Here is a 17,837-nt window from a genome sequence, read left to right on the forward strand (position 1 = left end):
ACCAGATTGCTGGCATGTAAAGTTTAAAAGGTCATAGCTAGGTCCTTACCAAATTCAGGGTCCATTTTGGTCAATTTCATGGTCATAGGATTTTAAAAATAGTAAATTTCATGATTTCAGCTATTTAAATCTGAAATTTCCCGGTGTTGTAGTTTTAGGGGTCCTGACCCACAAAGGAGTTGTCAGGGAGGTTGCAAGGTTATTGTATGGGGAATTGTGGCACTGCTTCCCTTACTTCTGTGCTGCTTCTGGCGGTGGTGCTGCCTTCAGAGTTGGGCAGCTGGAGAGCGGCGACTACTGGCCAGGAGCCCAGCTCTGAAGGCAGAGCCGCTGCCAGCAGCAGTGCAGAAGTAAAGACAGCGTGGTATGGTATTGCCACCTTTACTTCTGAGCTGCTGCTTGCAGCCAACACTCTTCGGCCGCCCAGCCCTGAAGGCAGAAGCGCAGAAATAAGGGTGGCATGGTATGGCATTGCCATGCTTACTTCTGCTCTTCTAATGGCGGGCACTGCCTTCAGAGCTGGGCACCTGGCCAACAGTCGCCACTCTCCGGCCACCCAGCTCTGAAGGCAGTGTAGAAGTAAGGGTGACAATACCACAATTCCCTCTAAAATAACATTGTGACCCCCTGCAACTCCATTTTGGGTCAGGACCCCCAATTTGAGAAACTCTGGTCTCCCCCGAGAAATCAGTATAGTACAGGGTAAAAGCACACAAAAGACCAGATTTCACTGGGGGAGACTAGATTTCATGGTCCGTGATGTGTTTTTCATGGCCGTGAATTTGGTAGGGCCCTAGTCATAGAGGAATTTTTAAAATAACAGCTAGGGGAAAGCTGAGTGGTATGGAGAAGCTCATGAGATGATCAGTGGGACATGATAATACTAGGGTACAAAATATATAGGAATGACAGAGTAGGTCTCATGGGAGGTGGATGGGGAGTGACAACTGTATGTGAAAGAAAACAGAGTCAAATATGGTAAAAATCTGAAATGAATCACACAATACCATAGAGCTTGAAAAATGTACTGAACACCTACCAGTTGGAAGGTGAGATTTACTAGTTAGAGGCAGATACAAAGGATAAGTGAGTGGGAGATGAGGTCCAGGTGCATAAACCTGGTGTGACGCTCAGCTTCCCTTGCCATACAGAGCTGTTAACTGAGGGTAAAATGCTGGGATATTTATCAGGGTGCTGTTGCTGGAATCTGTTCAGGACGCCATCTTGTATCATCTTTTGACTAGTCGGTGTCTGATAAGCTTGAAGTGGAATCCCACAGTGATACTGAAAAAGAAAAGGAGCTTTTAATTCTTTTGCCCCTTGGAAAGTGTGTGTGTGTGTGTCCATCCATATCTCTCTCCTGGCTGTGAGGAGATGGAGGGGAGGAAGTGTTCTCCTTTACTTTGCTCTTGACTTACCTAATGTTGTTTTCTATAAAAAATACTAATTTAAAACTATAATGTAGTCCTCCTCGCAGTTGATGATTAGCTGGTTTGGGTAAAAAAAAATAATCTGCGTGACTAGTAGGTTTTTAAGTAAACTGTTGATGTCAGAAATGTTAATGATTCTCTCTCTATTTTTTTAGGAATCAATTCCATCTTCATGTGTAAACTTTGTAACTTATTTTCACCGAATCAGTCAGAACTGTTGTCTCATGTCTCTGAGAAGCATGCAGAAGATGGGATTAATGTGGATGACATTGTTATTCCTCTCAGACCACTTACAGCACCCGCAAATACAAGCAAAAGTGGAGAAGGTACTGGCACAAACTGACGGGGATGCAATTTCCAATTACCAATTTAATTTAAAAAAAAATGTGCTGTGATGACTAAACTGTGTATAATTACATGATTTGTTTCTGTAGAGATCAGTTTTCATTACTTAAAACTGAGTTTTGTTCAGTACAAAATGGATAGGAAAAGGGACTTGGAAAAACTCAGCATGTGCTACAGGATGATTATATTGGTTTATTGATTTTAAATGTCAAGTGTTTCTCAGCCTTCTTCCTGAAGCTTTAATTTGGAGCTTTGTGACTAACATTGTCTAGCACTAACGGTGGAAACAGTTAAGTTTGCCTAGACAATCAGCCAGCACATCAGGAAAAAAGCATCTGCAGACTTTGCCAAGGTAGCTGATTGAATGTTGCCTCAAGATGTCTGTCTAACTCTGTGTGATTTCCATTTCAGATATCATCACTCTATGCAAAGATGGAAATAGCATGATTCATAATTTATAATTGTGCATAGACACTAGTGCTATTAAATTAAGCCATCCAATAGTCAAAGGTTGAATTAGTTACACAAAATAATTATCATCAGCTACCCATGGTAATAAATGTAATTTCCTCCACTGCTGAGAGTAATTGCAAATCTTTGTGATAATGTGGGGGTTAAAATAATTCAGATTTCATGATAGCACGTTCTTTCTTGAGCCCTAGCGGACAACTGTTTTATATTTTTGGCTAATCCTTTATTTTACAGAACTACCAAGATTTTGTGAATACCTGGTCATGTGACTGCTAAATTCTATCCAGAGTATATAAAAACATATTTTTTAAAAAACATACTGAAGCCAGTTTAAATAATACTTTTCATATCTATAGCATATGCATATGGTAGGTCTTCATTTACTAACTAGCAGTCTGGATTGATGGCTTTATAATTGGGTTAAATCTACACAGAATGAAGATCTCAGGCATGCGGAATACATCTTCCTTCGTCATAGTTTTGTTCCCAGTAACTCTTCACAAATTGTAGATAGTATCTCTGAACACAGTGAAACTTACTTCCATTTTACAATATATATGTATTTTTTAGTATTTAGTTTTGTGAACTTTTTTTTGCATGTGTGGCAGGGACTGTCTGCATTTTGTGTCTTGTAAGGAGCTAAACACACTGTCAGTGCTTAACAAATAATAAATAAATAAAGAGGTATCAGACTTATGCAGCTTTACTTAAGAAATGTTGCCATCACTACTTTGCATATCTAATTATGATGAAAAGTAACAGCTGTGCTATTTTTTAAAGTTGTCTTCTCATAAAGCTGTCTGAATAATTCTTTTCTGTTAGCCTTAATTTGCTTTGTCTAGACCATATGGCTGCAGCTTTTTCAAATTACATATAACAACTCCTACCACCCATAAGAATATTTCAGTCTTATTAACTGAGTTCCCCACAACTTAAAGATTTTCAACCCATATAAGTATTTGCTCCTCTACTGTAGATAGCACAAGCTTTTTGTTGTAGTTTTCAGTAGTCTGTTGGAAAATGTAGGATATTTATTGCACTCTTCACTGGAGTGAGGTAAGGGATTTTGTGGGAAATATTCCTTCATGACATTACATTTTCCTTTCCTGTAGTGAAATCTACAGTGGACAAGGGAGTGAACGTCTTTTTTCTTATAAAATTCTGCTCAGTCAGGCCTGATGTGCTTCTCTTCTGTGTACTTCAGCCAGGTTAATACTATAACAGATGTGACTGGGTATGACTGAGTGCTGGTCATCTAGAAATAACAATCTCTTTTAAGTGCTTGTTGAGTGATATACAACAAAATTGTACTTTGCTAGACAGCGTGGTCTGCATTGTAAGAATAGGAAAAAGCCAAGGTTATTACAGGTGCCTGAGTTGGTGAATGTTGAGGTTTTATTGGAGCCCTCTCTGGAATATGTACCTTTTAGGAGTTCTATCTGAGGAATAATTAATGTTTTTGTAGCATTATGAAACTGTAAAATACTAGGTAAGTACTAAATATTATTATTATTGTTACTCCTTATCTCAAGTTTATAAGATCTATATGCTTTCAGTAGTTAGATCATGCTGCCTTCAACAATTAGTTTTATCTTAACCATTTTTATCTTCAGTAATACTGATTTTACATTTTTATATCATTTCTTGTTCAAATGGGTCCCAATACCCTTTGACAAATGTTGCTACTGATAATACAGATTACTCATAAATATTGCTATGTCCAACACTGAAGTACAGACATCTCTGATGTGGAAAGTGGCAGCCATTTAAGTAAGCCTGCATGACAGATTAGGATACACTGCTTCTTTTGAATGCAACATCCTCTCTAAACTTACCTTTAAGGCCACCATCTTCTAGCTCAGTAGTTCTCAAACTTTTGTATTGGTGACCCCTTTCACGTAGCAAGCCTCCGAGTGCGACCCCCCCCCCTTTAAATTAAAAACAATTTTTTATATATTTAACACCATTATAAATGCTGGTTGCAAAGCGGAGTTTGGGTTGGAGGCTGACAGCTCATGACCCCCCCATGTAATAACCTCATGACACCCTGAGGGGTCCCAACCCCCAGTTTGAGAACCCTTGTCTAGCTCTATGGGAGAGGTATCATGTATGTATTTGCTGGTGCTGTGGGGCCTCTGTTCTTCTGCAAATATAAATATTAAGTTATAAGAACAAGACAAGCTTTTCCAATTGAAACTCCAGGGGAAATTTAGATGAGGCAGAACACATACTGCCCACGTTGGAATTTGGCCGGGATTCTTGAGTTAACACTAATAAACTTACAAAAAGTGCAGTGCAATCTTCTTCTAGCAAAAGGTCAGGGCCTCTTATTTTTTGTCTCATTTGAAAGACACCCTCTGCCCTTCTAACACCATGCTAAGGTGTTTGTTCATACCAACTCAAGAAAGAATGCCATCTCATGAATCACCAGGATCGTTTTCTACTCTACCTAACCCTGGTTAGGCTGAGATCCTTGAACTGCCACTGCATCAGCATGGTTGGTGGTATAGGGGGATGCAGGTTCAGATTGTCACTACATAATCTACATATTACATAGGATTGAAAGAGGGGTGAGAGGTAGAGAGACAGAAGGAATGAAGAATAAACTGATGCACCTAAAATGTACAATCTTTTCATCCATTCATTAAACTGTCCCCCACAGAATAAAAAAACAAACCCAAATCTTTTCTCCCAAGACTTGTGCTCTCTGATGCACAACTGATTTTTCATTAAACTTTTCTGTTAAGTTGTATGGTACCATGTCATTCTGTGCTAAAATACATGTCTATGTACAAATTTGCCACATATATTTAGTCAGCCGCATAGCCAGGTGGAGGGAACAGGGGGAGCAATCCAAAAAAGAGGAGCCACCCGCTGCAGCGCTTTTACTCACCCAGCGGCAGGTCCTCACTTGCTCTGGGTGTCTTTGGCGGCACTGAAGGTCCTGCTGCTGAGGTGCCGCCGAAGACCTGGAGCGCTGCCGGGTGAGTACATCCAAAATATTTCACTATTGAGTGGGTTGGGGGTGGGGGCAGGGCTAGTCTTGGAGGTAGTCAGGAGGTCATGTTGGTGTCTCTGGATTATTTATTGCAATACAACACAAATAATTCCTGGACTTTTTACAGTGCTCTGTATAATATGAGTCTGTACTAGGGAAACTTCAAGGGAATAATTCTAAAAATAATTTTTCTGAACAATAACACAAGGGGATCATCAATAGACATATTTTGGACAGCACTGTACACATGTTCTGAATTTTTTCAGGTTTCAGAGTAGCAGCCGTGTTAGTCTGTATTCACAAAAAGAAAAGGAGGACTTGTGGCACCTTAGAGACTAACAAATTTATTTGAGCATAAGCTTTCGTGAGCTACAGCTCACTTCATCGGATGCATTCATTCAATTTTTTCAGACAGTTGATGATCATTAAATTGACTCATTTTAAGAAGCCTGTGTGAATAATTTCTGGAAAACAGCAGTCTAAAAATAGTTTTATGTAGTTTATTCCATTAGTCTCTTTTTAAGTGTCGTCATTTTTTTTTTTTTTTTTTTGGTCTGTGGGGATTTAATTATATATCATGGAATGTCTTCCCAACATGTTCTCGTCTGCATCCAATACTGATCAGCATGAAGATTGCTATGGAGAAGCTTGTGGTGCAGGGTAGAAATAATCAGAAATAGCTATGGATTTTTAATGAGATATTATTGGGGGTATTTTAAGGGATGCCATTGTCTTGATTTTTTTTAAAAAATTACTAATTTAAAAATGTTCCAATTTCTCATTGAACACCCTTTAAATAATATGTCCTGATTTTAAACAAATAAAATGTTAAATGATCTCTCTGTTCCCCTGTTGATGTTAAGTATCTTTTATGGCAAGGGTTAAAACTTGACTGACCTTTATGCTGTTGGTAGAATGCAACTGACTCTACATAAAGTGATGTCAAATGCACAGAGGAAAAAGAAGATTTTCTATTTTTGTTTTTATTTGTTATAGCAATGTCGATGTAGGTTCAATATTATGAATGGTAGAGGGCCAGTGTGGTCAGAGAGGCATTTGGAATTTTTGTCTAAGTGACTGCAGCATTATTAAACATCACACTTAGAAAAAATAACTCATACTGCGTAACTGTTTGAAATACAGCCTTTTCAGGCAACAGTAAAGTGGAAAGGGAGAAGAGGAAAGCTTTTACAGACATCTAAAGCCTCTCAGAATTTCCAGGTCATGATTAATTCATTTAAACCAAAATTTGTGTGAGCTCTCATGTTCCAGGGTATTCTGCTACCAAGAAATTATCAACAAGCCCCATAAAAATATTTGGGAATCTCTGCAAATCAAGCCCTTGATGGGGAAGGGACGTTGAAGCGTCATTTTGAGGGAGAGTGCTTGACCTTACCCACAAACTCCTTGACTCATGTATCAAATCATTACCTTGAAGGCAGTCCTGCATTCCAGAGGCAGGAACTACCAGACCTCTAAAGAGTTAGACTACTTAGTATCTTAACTGTTATTTCATTTTTTTAAAGTAAATGTAAATTTAAAGAAAGCAGAGAGAATAAAATACATCTCTTAAAATGTTAGTCATCCAAGAAGAGTTGTTCCTCTTCTACCTACTGCTTGTCTCACTTGATTTCTTTTTGGATAACATGCTTAATAAGGTTTTGTATAGTATCCTGAAGGTGGTGACTGTTATGGAAGAACAGTAAAAGCCTTATGGAAAGAGAGAAATGTAGCTTTATTAACATATTAAATCTCTGGACTTACTTATTTCATAGTAACCTGAGCTTTATCCAAATCTATACTTGGTGTGTTAGGTTTGACACATTAGGCCCATGAAGACCTTTTTATCAATAGATACAAGGAGAAATCTCTCTCTTTTTTTTTTGGCGGCATGTTAACGTGTTTAACTCAAGGGGCCAAATATTGATTGCTACACTTGTCTCAACTGACATGACCATTAAAGGTTGTGTGTGGAGGTACATGGAAAATTTTGAGGGCCTCCAAACTGCCTGTCTTTTCTTGACGTCATTTTTAATTATTGGAAAAGCTATATTTTCACTTGATTTGGATAACCTAAACCTTCAGAACACAGATGGTCAAGGGCTGCTGAAGGTAATGTGCAAGAGTAATTTTTTGTCCTATTTACAAGGAGGTTTTCTGGGCTGTGCTTAACATCTAATGCTTGAGGTACTCAGTGAAAACTTTACTGTATTCCTTAAACAGTCAAAACTGCAACTAGACACAATGTTTTCCTCTTCCCTTGAAAATAGTAAAATGATTACTGCTACCCTGTATTTCCTTCCTGCTCATTTGGATTTTGAATAAGATGCCTCCTTTTCCTTCCATAATTTCTTGTTCTTTCTTTCCCTCTTCTCTTCCCCCACTCTCTCCCATTCTATGTGACTTCATTTATTAATTATTTTTCATACGGCCTAGATTAACCTACTTCATGAGATTTTTGCCCCATGTGTTTGAAAATCATCATGACTGTCCTTTTAGCATCTCCTTTTTATGTCATTTAAGAATTTTACATTTACATGTCAGTCTCAATTTTTCACAAAGAGGATGGGCTTTGGCTTAAACAAATACTTGATAAAGAGCTTTAGACAATCATTTTAGTTATTAATACCACTTTGTGAAAGTTCTTGGAAGGAGAGCAGTGGAAATCGAAATTTCTCTGTAATGAGCTCAGTTCAGATTTAACTTTTGGAATGTATTTTAGCTTGACTGATACTCAAAATGTCCTAATTAAAACCATTGGAATGGCAGTAACTGATTGACTACTTTGCACTTCTCCTTCTGCAACCACAAAACTTCTATTTTATGGCTTTTCCCTCTGTTTTGATCATGTACAGCTTCAAAGAAGAGGTGGAAAGAGAAATAGCAGTAGATGTGTAAAATTCCAAGCAGAATAATCTAATAGATTATTCCTCTTTTTTCACAACAGCATGAAGAGAATAGCAAGGTTTTGAAACGTATCTAATTTAGACACTTAGAATTAAAGGACCTCTCCAGTATTGCCTCCATAAATGTATCTTAAAATCCTGCATGCATCTTTTTTGTTTGCTTGCTTTCCCTGAACACTTAAGTAAGATTATTGGCAGAATATAAGATTTTTTGGGTGCTGGTTCATTGTTCTCTTCTCTGTGATATTTTAAAGATCACTGGCTGTGCTTTTATGCCGCCTTCATTGCATTTGTCGCAAGTCAAAGTTACTGTGTGCTATAATAAAACTCCGAATAGTCTTTTAACCCTTCCGTTAATTCCAAAGTGCTGAAGAAGGCTCCACCTGTTGTAATGTTGATTCTAAATGGGACATGGTGAACTCTTCCAGACACATGCACTGATTTTTCTATAACTCCCAAGAACCTTTCTTATCTGGTCCATGAATCCTGCTGAGAAGTACAGTAGATTGAGGGTTTTTTGAGTCTGATTCTTCTCCAGATGCTCCTGCCCTTATATCCAGAGTCCTCTGAAGATCCAGATGGGATATAACACCCTATCATATGCCCCTCCTCTCTGTTAGCATCAATGTGGGTAATCTCACTTAGTGTCAAGCTAGCCCCACTATTCTGGGAAAAGAAATCGACAACCTAAAAATATAAGTGCTGCCATACTGGGTCAGATCATGGTCTATCTTGCCCTGTATCCTGTCTCTGGCAGTGGTCTGTACCAGAGCTTCAGCAGGAGTATACAGAACAGGATAATAATGGAATGCTTCACCACTGTCTTCTACTCCTTCAGGGAGTCAGAGGTTTAGAGTTGCCCTGAGAATGGGGTGGCTTTGCTGACCATCTTGGGTAATTGACCTATCCTCCGTGAATTTAGCTATGCTTAGTTTTTTAACCCAGTTATACTTTTGGCCATCACAACATCCCATGGCAATGAGTTCCACAGGTTAGTTGTGTGTTGTGTGAAAAAGTACTTCCTCTTGTTTCTATTAAACCTGCTTCCTGTTAATTTCATTGGGTGACCCCTGGTTTTTGTGTTGTGGGAAAAAAGGGTAAATAACATTTCTATATTCACTTTTTCCACACCATTCATGATTTTACAGAACTCTGTCGTATCCACCCTTAGTTGTGTCTTTTCTAAGATGAACAGCACTAATCCTTTTAGTATCTCTTTGTATGGAAGCCTTTTCTTAACTTTAACCATCTTTGTTGCCCTTCTGTGAACCTTTTCCAGTTCCACAACATCCTTTTTGAGATGGGGTGTCCAGAACTGGACACAATATTCAAGGTATGGGTGCACTGTGGATTTATATAGTGGCATTATGATATTTTGTTTTCTACGTATCCCTTTCCTAGTAGTTCCTAGAATTCTGTTAGCTTTTTTGACTGCCGCTTTTTTGACATTGTGGATATGTAGTCAGAGAACTGTTCACGATGACTTCAAGATCTTTCTTGAGTGGCAACAGCTAATTTAGACCCCATTGTTTTGTATGTATAGTTGGGATTATTTTGTCCAACATGCATTACTTGCACTTATCAACATTGCATTTCATCTGCATTTTGTTGCCCAGCCACCCAGTTTTGTTAGATCCTTTTTAACTCTTTTCAATGAGTTTTGGACTTAACTATCTTGAATGATTTTGTACTGCGGCAAGCTTTGCCAATTCACTGTTTACGCACATTTCCAGACCATTAGTGAATCTGTTGAACAGGACTGGTCCCAGCATAGATTCTTGGGGGACCTCATTGTTCACCTCTCTCCGTTGTGAAAGCCAGTCATTTATTCCTACCCTTTGTTTCCTATCTTTCATCCTCAAGAGGAGCTTCCCTGTTATCCCATGACTGCTTAGTTTGCTTAAGAGTCTTTGGTGAGGGACGGTGTCAAAGGCTTTCTTAAAATCCGAGTTCGCTGTATCAACTGTATCACCCTGATCCACATGCTTGTTGACATCTTCAAATAATTTTAATAGATTGATGAGGCATAGCTTCCCTTTACAGAGGCCATGTTGACTCTCTTTCAATAAATTGTGTTGATCTATGTGTCTGATAATTCTTTTCTTTACTATAGTTTCAGCTAATTTCCCTGGTACTGAAGGTAAGCTCACCAGCCTGCAATCACCAGGATCTCCTCTGGACACCTTTTAAAAAAAAATTGGTGTTACACTAACTACCTTCCAGTCATTTGGTACAGAGGCTGAGTTCAGTGATAGGTCACATATTACAGCTAGTAGTTCTACAATTTCATATTTGAGTTCCTTTAGAGCTCTTGAGTGAATACCTTCTGGTCCTGGTGACTTATTACTGTTCAGTTTATTAATTTGTTCAAAAATGTCTTGTATTGACAGATCAATTTGGCACAGTACTTTGGATTTATTGCCCAAAAAGAATAGCTCTGATCTGTGTATCTCCCACACATCCCCTACAGAGAAGACGGATGCAAAGAATTCTTTCAGCTTCTCTGCAGTGGCCTTGTCTTTCTTGAGTGTTCCCCTAACACCTTTGTCATCTAGTAGCCACACTGCCTGTTTGGCAGGCTTCCTGCTTGTGATATACTTAAAAAATTCTTATTGTTAATTTTTGTGTCTTCAGCAAGTTGTTTCTCAGATTCTTTTTAGGCCTGCCTTACAATAGTTTTACATGTTAGTTGCCAGAGTTTGTGCTGCTTTCTATTTTCCTCATTAGGATTTGACTTCCAAATTTTAAAGGATGCCTTTTTACCTCTAATGGCCTCTATTACTCTGCTGTTTAACTATGGTGGTGGTCTTTTGGTCTTCCCACTATCTTTTTTGATTTGGGGTCTACTTTTAATTTGAGCCTCTGTTATGGTGTTTTTAGTAGTCCCTGTGCTGCTTGCAGGCATTTTACTCTTGTGACTGCTCTTTTTAACTTCCATCTCACTAGCATCTTCATTCTTGTATATTTCCCCTTTTTAAAGTTAAATGCTACTGTGGTGGACCCTTTTGGTATTATCCCCTCTACAAGGATGCTAACTTAAATTACATTATGGTCACTATTACTGAGCATTTCAGTTATAGTTACCTCTTGGACGAGATCCTGTGGTTCACTTAGGACTAAATCAAGAATTGCCTCTCCCCCTTGTGGGTTCCAGGACTAGGTGCTCCAAGAAGCAGTCATTTATGGTGTCTAGAAATTTTATCTTTGCATCACATCTTGCAGTGGCATTTACTCGATCAATATGGGGATAGTTGAAATCACACATTATTATTTTGGTTTCTGGTTGTGTAGCCTCTCTAACCTCCCTTAGCATTTCACAATCACTGTCACCATCCTGGTCAAGTGGTCGGTAGTATATTCCTGCTGCTATATCTTCTTATTCAAGCATGGAATTTCTGTCCATAGGGATTTTGTGCTTCAGTTTGATTCATTTAAGTTTTTCACCTTATTTGACTATTCTTTTTTAAACATATAGTGCCACTCTCCCACCAGCATGATGGACTCCGTCAGTCCGATATACTTTGTACCCTGGTATTACCATGTCCCATTGATTATCCTCATTCCACCAAGTTCCTGTGATGCCTATTATAACAATATCCTGCCTATTATTCCCCAGATAGTACTGTATGTAGAACTGGTAGGGCTATAAGACCATATCCAGCAGGGGAGACATAGATCCATGTCTTTTATAGTGTGAAAGAGGGGATATGATGGGTGGCTAGCATGAAAGAAATCCCCTTAAAGTAGAACCTGAGTGCCCCCAGCACCCAATGGATTACCACACATTTTCCCCTCACAGTGGAGTACCTAGTTTCGCTAGACAAAATTTCTTATTGAGGATATGGGTGCTTCTGGTCTGCTCAGACTATAAGAGGATGGCTCCAAATGTCCTCTTGAGGTGACCAGAATGGTGAATAAAGAAATCTAAGCAGTAAACATGATTTCAGTGAGAGGAGGGGTTCCTTTTATATCTCGCTCTTTTTCCAGTGCTAATACTTCTCATTCATGTATCTAACTTAAAAAATAAAAGGGTACTCAGGAAGCCTAAATTATATAGTAGTTATTTAGCTTTGTGAAAGGCTTCTGGTTTTAACACTTTCCAGTGTTCGCTAAGAAAAGCGTATTTGGGGGGAGGAAATACATTTTAATCTCATTGCCAACAAGATTTTTTTTTCACTTCTTCCCTGCAAGTTTGGTAATAATTATGAATCATGAGAGTAATTAAAGAATAGTTGTTATAAAGCAACTTGTTATATTTTCTACAATTTGTTATAAAGCAATAAGCTTTTGATAAAAAAAAATGACTTACAGTTAAGCTGCCTTTCTTTTTCTCAGCACTTTTCAAAGAAATACTTCAGCAATTTCTTTGAACTAATCTAAATTAAAATGAGATTTAGGCAAGGACTAGAACTTGTGATCTGTGAAGTGCCAGTCAGAAAACACAGAGCAGAACAACTTTCTAGAAGGAATGCACACACTGATAAAATAACATGCTGTAATTTTAAAAGAATGCCTACATTTTAATTTTTGATGAATGTATAATAATTTGAATTTGGTATCAATAATACAAAGTGTTATTGCTTTGCAGCTGGCAGAAATACCATCAAATGTCACTCCTAAAAAAGAAAAGTCTGAGAGTGAAACTTTAACAGTACTTTCACATTTCAAAAGGAGAAGCTCTTGAACTTTATTTAGCATTTTCCATTTTCAAGAAGCTGTATATACATTAATTAATCCTCCCAATAACCAGCAAAATTGCATTACAGCTTCTTTTTAATTTTCCTATATAGAACTTCTTGTAGTGAAGAGAAAAAGGGGCAGACCAAAAGGGTCAACTAAGAAGTTCTGTGCAGACGAAGAATCAGCAGAAAACAATAACTGCATTCCAAGCGAGGAAACACAGCAAGGGCCAGAGGAAGGAACAGAATTGGCTGAAGTTTTACCAGGCAACTTGGAATGCCGGAAATGTAGTCGGAAGTTCTCTAACCCACGTCAGCTAAGAAAACACATCTGCATTATTGTTTCAAATGAAGGAGAGGAAGAAGGAGATCCAGGTAAGCAAATGTCTTACAAAAGGACATGTAACCGTGTGGACCAATCTTCTTCCCTTTGAATATGATATGGTAGATAAAACTCCTAATACTAGACTGTATTGTTTTTAAATTAGAGTGGAATACTGGATGTAGATTTTGTTTTACGTTTAGATATATATCTATTTAAAATGACAGCTTGATAATCCCTTCAAGTCATAGTGTGGTGGGCACGTGCTGATGATGACCGAAGCAAAGATTCTTCTTCAAGTGCTTGCACATGTCCATTCCACCTTAGGTGTATGCTCCAGTGCACTGGGTAACTGGGTGGTAACTATCACGGTGGCACCTGTGCCCTCTGCATGCTCGTGCTGCTAGCTGAGGACGAAAAGGGGCAGAGCCATCCTGATTCCCTCAGCTCCTTCTCATCTCCCATGATTGGAGTGCATGTGTATGTTTGCTGCACTCTTTTGTCTTTCTTCTTTTAAAGAAAGTTTTTTTCTACTCCTCATTGTACATAGTTTGTTAGTCAGTGAATTATTGTGATAGCAGTACTCATTTTAGACATTTGTTTCATTTTATATATATATTTCTTTGGGCTTTAAGTTTGGTACCAGGGCATGTCTTTGTCCCTGGGATTTAAGTGCTGTTCTGGTGTAACAAATTTATGCCAGTCATTCTAGCTATTTAAAGTGTTTAGGAGAGGTCACGTAAGGCATAAGTACCCTATCTATAGAGGGTTTAAGACCAGGTCTAAGAAGTTGAGGGAAATTTGACTTTGGCATATCCTGATGGAGGCAGCTTTGCATCCCCACTTGGAACCCAGCCGCTCAGTAGCAGGGGTTCAGACTCCATCTCAGAGTGAACTATCAGACTTGGTGGGTTCCGCTCATCAGAAGGAACTAGGGAGAAGGTGTGATCCTTTTCCAGTTTCATGAAATGCCAGAAGTCAGGTATTTAGAGTTCCTCTAGCCAGAAGTCTACTTCTTCTTTGAGAGTGAGGTCCCTAATGGAGACCCATAGAAAGAAGTCTGGTACTGAGGTTAGAACTAAATCAGACCCAGCTAGCTGCTCCCTGGTATCATAGAATCATAGAATATCAGGGTTGGAAGGGACCCCTGAAGGTCATCTAGTCCAACCCCCTGCTCGAAGCAGGACCAATTCCCAGTTAAATCATCCCAGCCAGGGCTTTGTCAAGCCTGACCTTAAAAACCTCTAAGGAAGGAGATTCTACCACCTCCCTAGGTAACGCATTCCAGTGTTTCACCACCCTCTTAGTGAAAAAGTTTTTCCTAATATCCAATCTAAACCTCCCCCACTGCAACTTGAGACCATCACTCCTCGTTCTATCATCTGCTACCATTGAGAACAGTCTAGAGCCATCCTCTTTGGAACCCCCTTTCAAGTAGTTGAAAGAAGCTATCAAATCCCCCCTCATTCTTCTCTTCTGCAGGCTAAACAATCCCAGCTCCCTCAGCCACTCCTCATAAGTCATGTGTTCCAGACCCCTAATCATTTTTGTTGCCCTTCGCTGGACTCTCTCCAATTTATCCACATCCTTCTTGTAGTGTGGGGCCCAAAACTGGACACAGTACTCCAGATGAGGCCTCACCAATGTCGAATAGAGGGGAACGATCACGTCCCTCGATCTGCTCGCTATGCCCCTACTTATACATCCCAAAATGCCATTGGCCTTCTTGGCAACAAGGGCACACTGCTGACTCATATCCAGCTTCTCATCCACTGTCACCCCTAGGTCCTTTTCCGCAGAACTGCTGCCTAGCCATTCGGTCCCTAGTCTGTAGCGGTACATTGGGTTCTTCCATCCTAAGTGCAGGACCCTGCACTTATCCTTATTGAACCTCATCAGATTTCTTTTGGCCCAATCCTCCAATTTGTCTAGGTCCCTCTGTATCCTATCCCTCCCCTCCAGTGTATCTACCACTCCTCCCAGTTTAGTATCATCCGCAAATTTACTGAGAGTGCAATCCACACCATCCTCCAGATCATTTATGAAGATATTGAACAAAACCGGCCCCAGGACCGACCCTTGGGGCACTCCACTTGATACCGGCTGCCAACTAGACATGGAGCCATTGATCACTACCCGTTGAGCCCGACAATCTAGCCAGCTTTCTACCCACCTTATAGTGCATTCATCCAGCCCATACTTCCTTAACTTGCTGACAAGAATACTGTGGGAGACCGTGTCAAAAGCTTTGCTAAAGTCAAGAAACAATACATCCACTGCTTTCCCTTCATCCACAGAACCAGTAATCTCATCATAAAAGACGATTAGATTAGTCAGGCATGACCTTCCCTTGGTGAATCCATGTTGGCTGTTCCTGATCACTTTCCTCTCATGCAAGTGCTTCAGGATTGATTCTTTGAGGACCTGTTCCATGATTTTTCCAGGGACTGAGGTGAGGCTGACTGGCCTGTAGTTCCCAGGATCCTCCTCCTTCCCTTTTTTAAAGATTGGCACTACATTAGCCTTTTTCCAGTCATCCGGGACTTCCCCGGTTCGCCACGAGTTTTCAAAGATAATGACCAATGGCTCTGCAATCACAGCCGCCAATTCCTTCAGCACTCTCGGATGCAACTCATCCGGCCCCATGGACTTGCATCCGAGAGTGCATGGTACTATATTCATCATCTAGCAATGTAGAGGTGTAGATTCTGGCACCTCTTTCGATATTGTTGAGACAGACTCTATTGCCAGAACCTTCTACAGCTTCAGCTTAGTCTGTGGTACACTGTATGCTCTCGGTACCAACAACACCTGAGTCTTACGTGGTGACTGGGGACCATCTTTGACTCTTGGTTCTGGATTCATTGCTGATGCAGGAGGAGGTTCAGGCGCCTGTCCCTGTTGTACAAGCCCCGGTACTGGGATAATCTTTGGTACCCACACTTTCAGTGCCATGAGGGTCTGGACACTAGCTGGATGCTCAGTGGTGCAGCAAGGCTTCTGTGAAAAGCCTCCAGTAATGTCCACATCTCGTTGGTCTGTTTAAGTCCTGGTCCCTTGCCACTCCACCGTACCACCTTGGCCTTTGGACTATGCTTACTCCTCTTCAGAGTTAGAGGTGGGATTCATGCATCAGGAGCCCATTAAAGAAGGTCTACATCCTCTCCTGTTTATGCAAGTCAAGATCTCAGTAGCGTCATTCTTATAGGAGCAAGTCCAGGAACAGGATGCATTGGTGTTAGGACCTGGTACTACATCAAGTCCAACAGTGACCCTTTTGGACTCCTTGGAGATTTTCTCTGGACTTCTAGGTCCTCATTGCGTAGACTGCAGACATTTTATAGAACAAAGTATGGAATGCGAAGTACCTCTTGTGATAATTTTGTACAGATTTCCAGAAGGCTTTTGACAGTGTACTAAGAGAAAGTCCTGGAAGAATTGTGGCATATTATGGAATACTTGCAAAAATAATTAGCATAATCAAGGATATATGATAATGCTGCATGTGCAGTCAGAGATGGTGACAGCATCACCTAATGGTTTTCAGTGACAAGTGAACTAAGACAAGGGTGTATTATGTCCCACATATTGTTTGGACTAGTCCTTGACTATATCATGAGAAGAATAACTACAGAAGGCAACCAAGGAATGTTATGGACAAATGATAAAGCACAATTGGATGACTTGATTTTTGCTGATGACATTGTCTTGCTTAGTTCAACATATTGCTTAATGGAAGAAAAGACACAGCATATACAGCAAAATAAATAGGTTTCTTCATCAACAAGAGAAGGACAAAATGTGTGGCTATCAATGTCCCAAAAGTAACCATTAGTGTGGCTGAAGAAACATTCGACGAAGTAAGTCATTTTCTCTATGTAGGGAGTGAGATGTGCAATGATAATGACATCATGCTAGAGTCAGGCAATGAACATAAAAAGCAGCAAACAACTTCCATAAACTTGAGAAGATTTGGAAAAGTAGCATGATTGGCACTAGCATAAAAATATGTATTTTTAACACCAGAGTCAAGAAAATCTGCACCAGAAATTGATGAGAAGATCAACTCACTTCAAAGTAAATGCCCACGGAAGATCTTCAGAGACTATTGGAAAGAGTTCAACATCAGAAACTGTCAGTTGAACAAACCTATCTAAAACATCAAAGGTGGTAAGAAGACGACAGTGGGTTTTTAAGAGTGCTACCAACACGACTTCTACCACAAGTAATTATATAGACACCACCTGGAAACAAAAAAAGGAGGGTGACCTAGAGAAACATTACACAGAACAATAGAGAAAGAAGCCAGATCCATCAACATGACACTCAGAAGCCTGAACAGACTGGCACAGGATGAAAATAAATGGCAGAAACTGGTGGACACCCTATGCACGTGTGGTATGGGAGGGTAAAGAGGAAGGTGCAGCAGTCCTAATTAGCATGCAGTAGTTTAGTATGTGTCAATTCTATGTGCAACCATTTCAATTTTATATGGCAGTTCAAAATTTCACTATTTTAGTCTTAAAAAATAAAAGCACCAAGAAACTTAAAAAGCCCAAAACAGTAGTTGAGAACTTACACGCACACAAAAGCCAGGAAATTCAGTTATGGTTTCCATAGCAACTGTAACTCCACCACATTGTGTCATTTATTAAGGCTTAAATTAAAAAGTGTATTCAGTAATAT

The 17,837-nt window shown here is 39.7% G+C and overlaps 1 protein-coding gene across 4 annotated transcripts in view; it reads left to right on the top strand.

Annotated features, from left to right (window-relative positions):
• ZFAT (zinc finger and AT-hook domain containing) overlaps positions 1-17,837 on the top strand; it is a 140,637-nt gene that overhangs the window by 15,590 nt on the left and 107,210 nt on the right. For all 4 annotated transcript variants that reach the window (XR_012157074.1, XM_073330062.1, XM_073330060.1 and 1 more), the window contains exons 2-3: positions 1,586-1,756; positions 12,941-13,204. Coding sequence is in view for 3 of the 4 variants with exons in the window: in XM_073330062.1 (XP_073186163.1) it covers positions 1,586-1,756; positions 12,941-13,204 (435 nt within the window). In the remaining variant the exon portion in view is untranslated. The remainder of the gene's footprint in view (positions 1-1,585; positions 1,757-12,940; positions 13,205-17,837) is intronic.

This window comes from Lepidochelys kempii, chromosome 2 (assembly GCF_965140265.1).
Source record: "Lepidochelys kempii isolate rLepKem1 chromosome 2, rLepKem1.hap2, whole genome shotgun sequence".
NCBI lineage: Eukaryota > Metazoa > Chordata > Testudines > Cheloniidae > Lepidochelys > Lepidochelys kempii.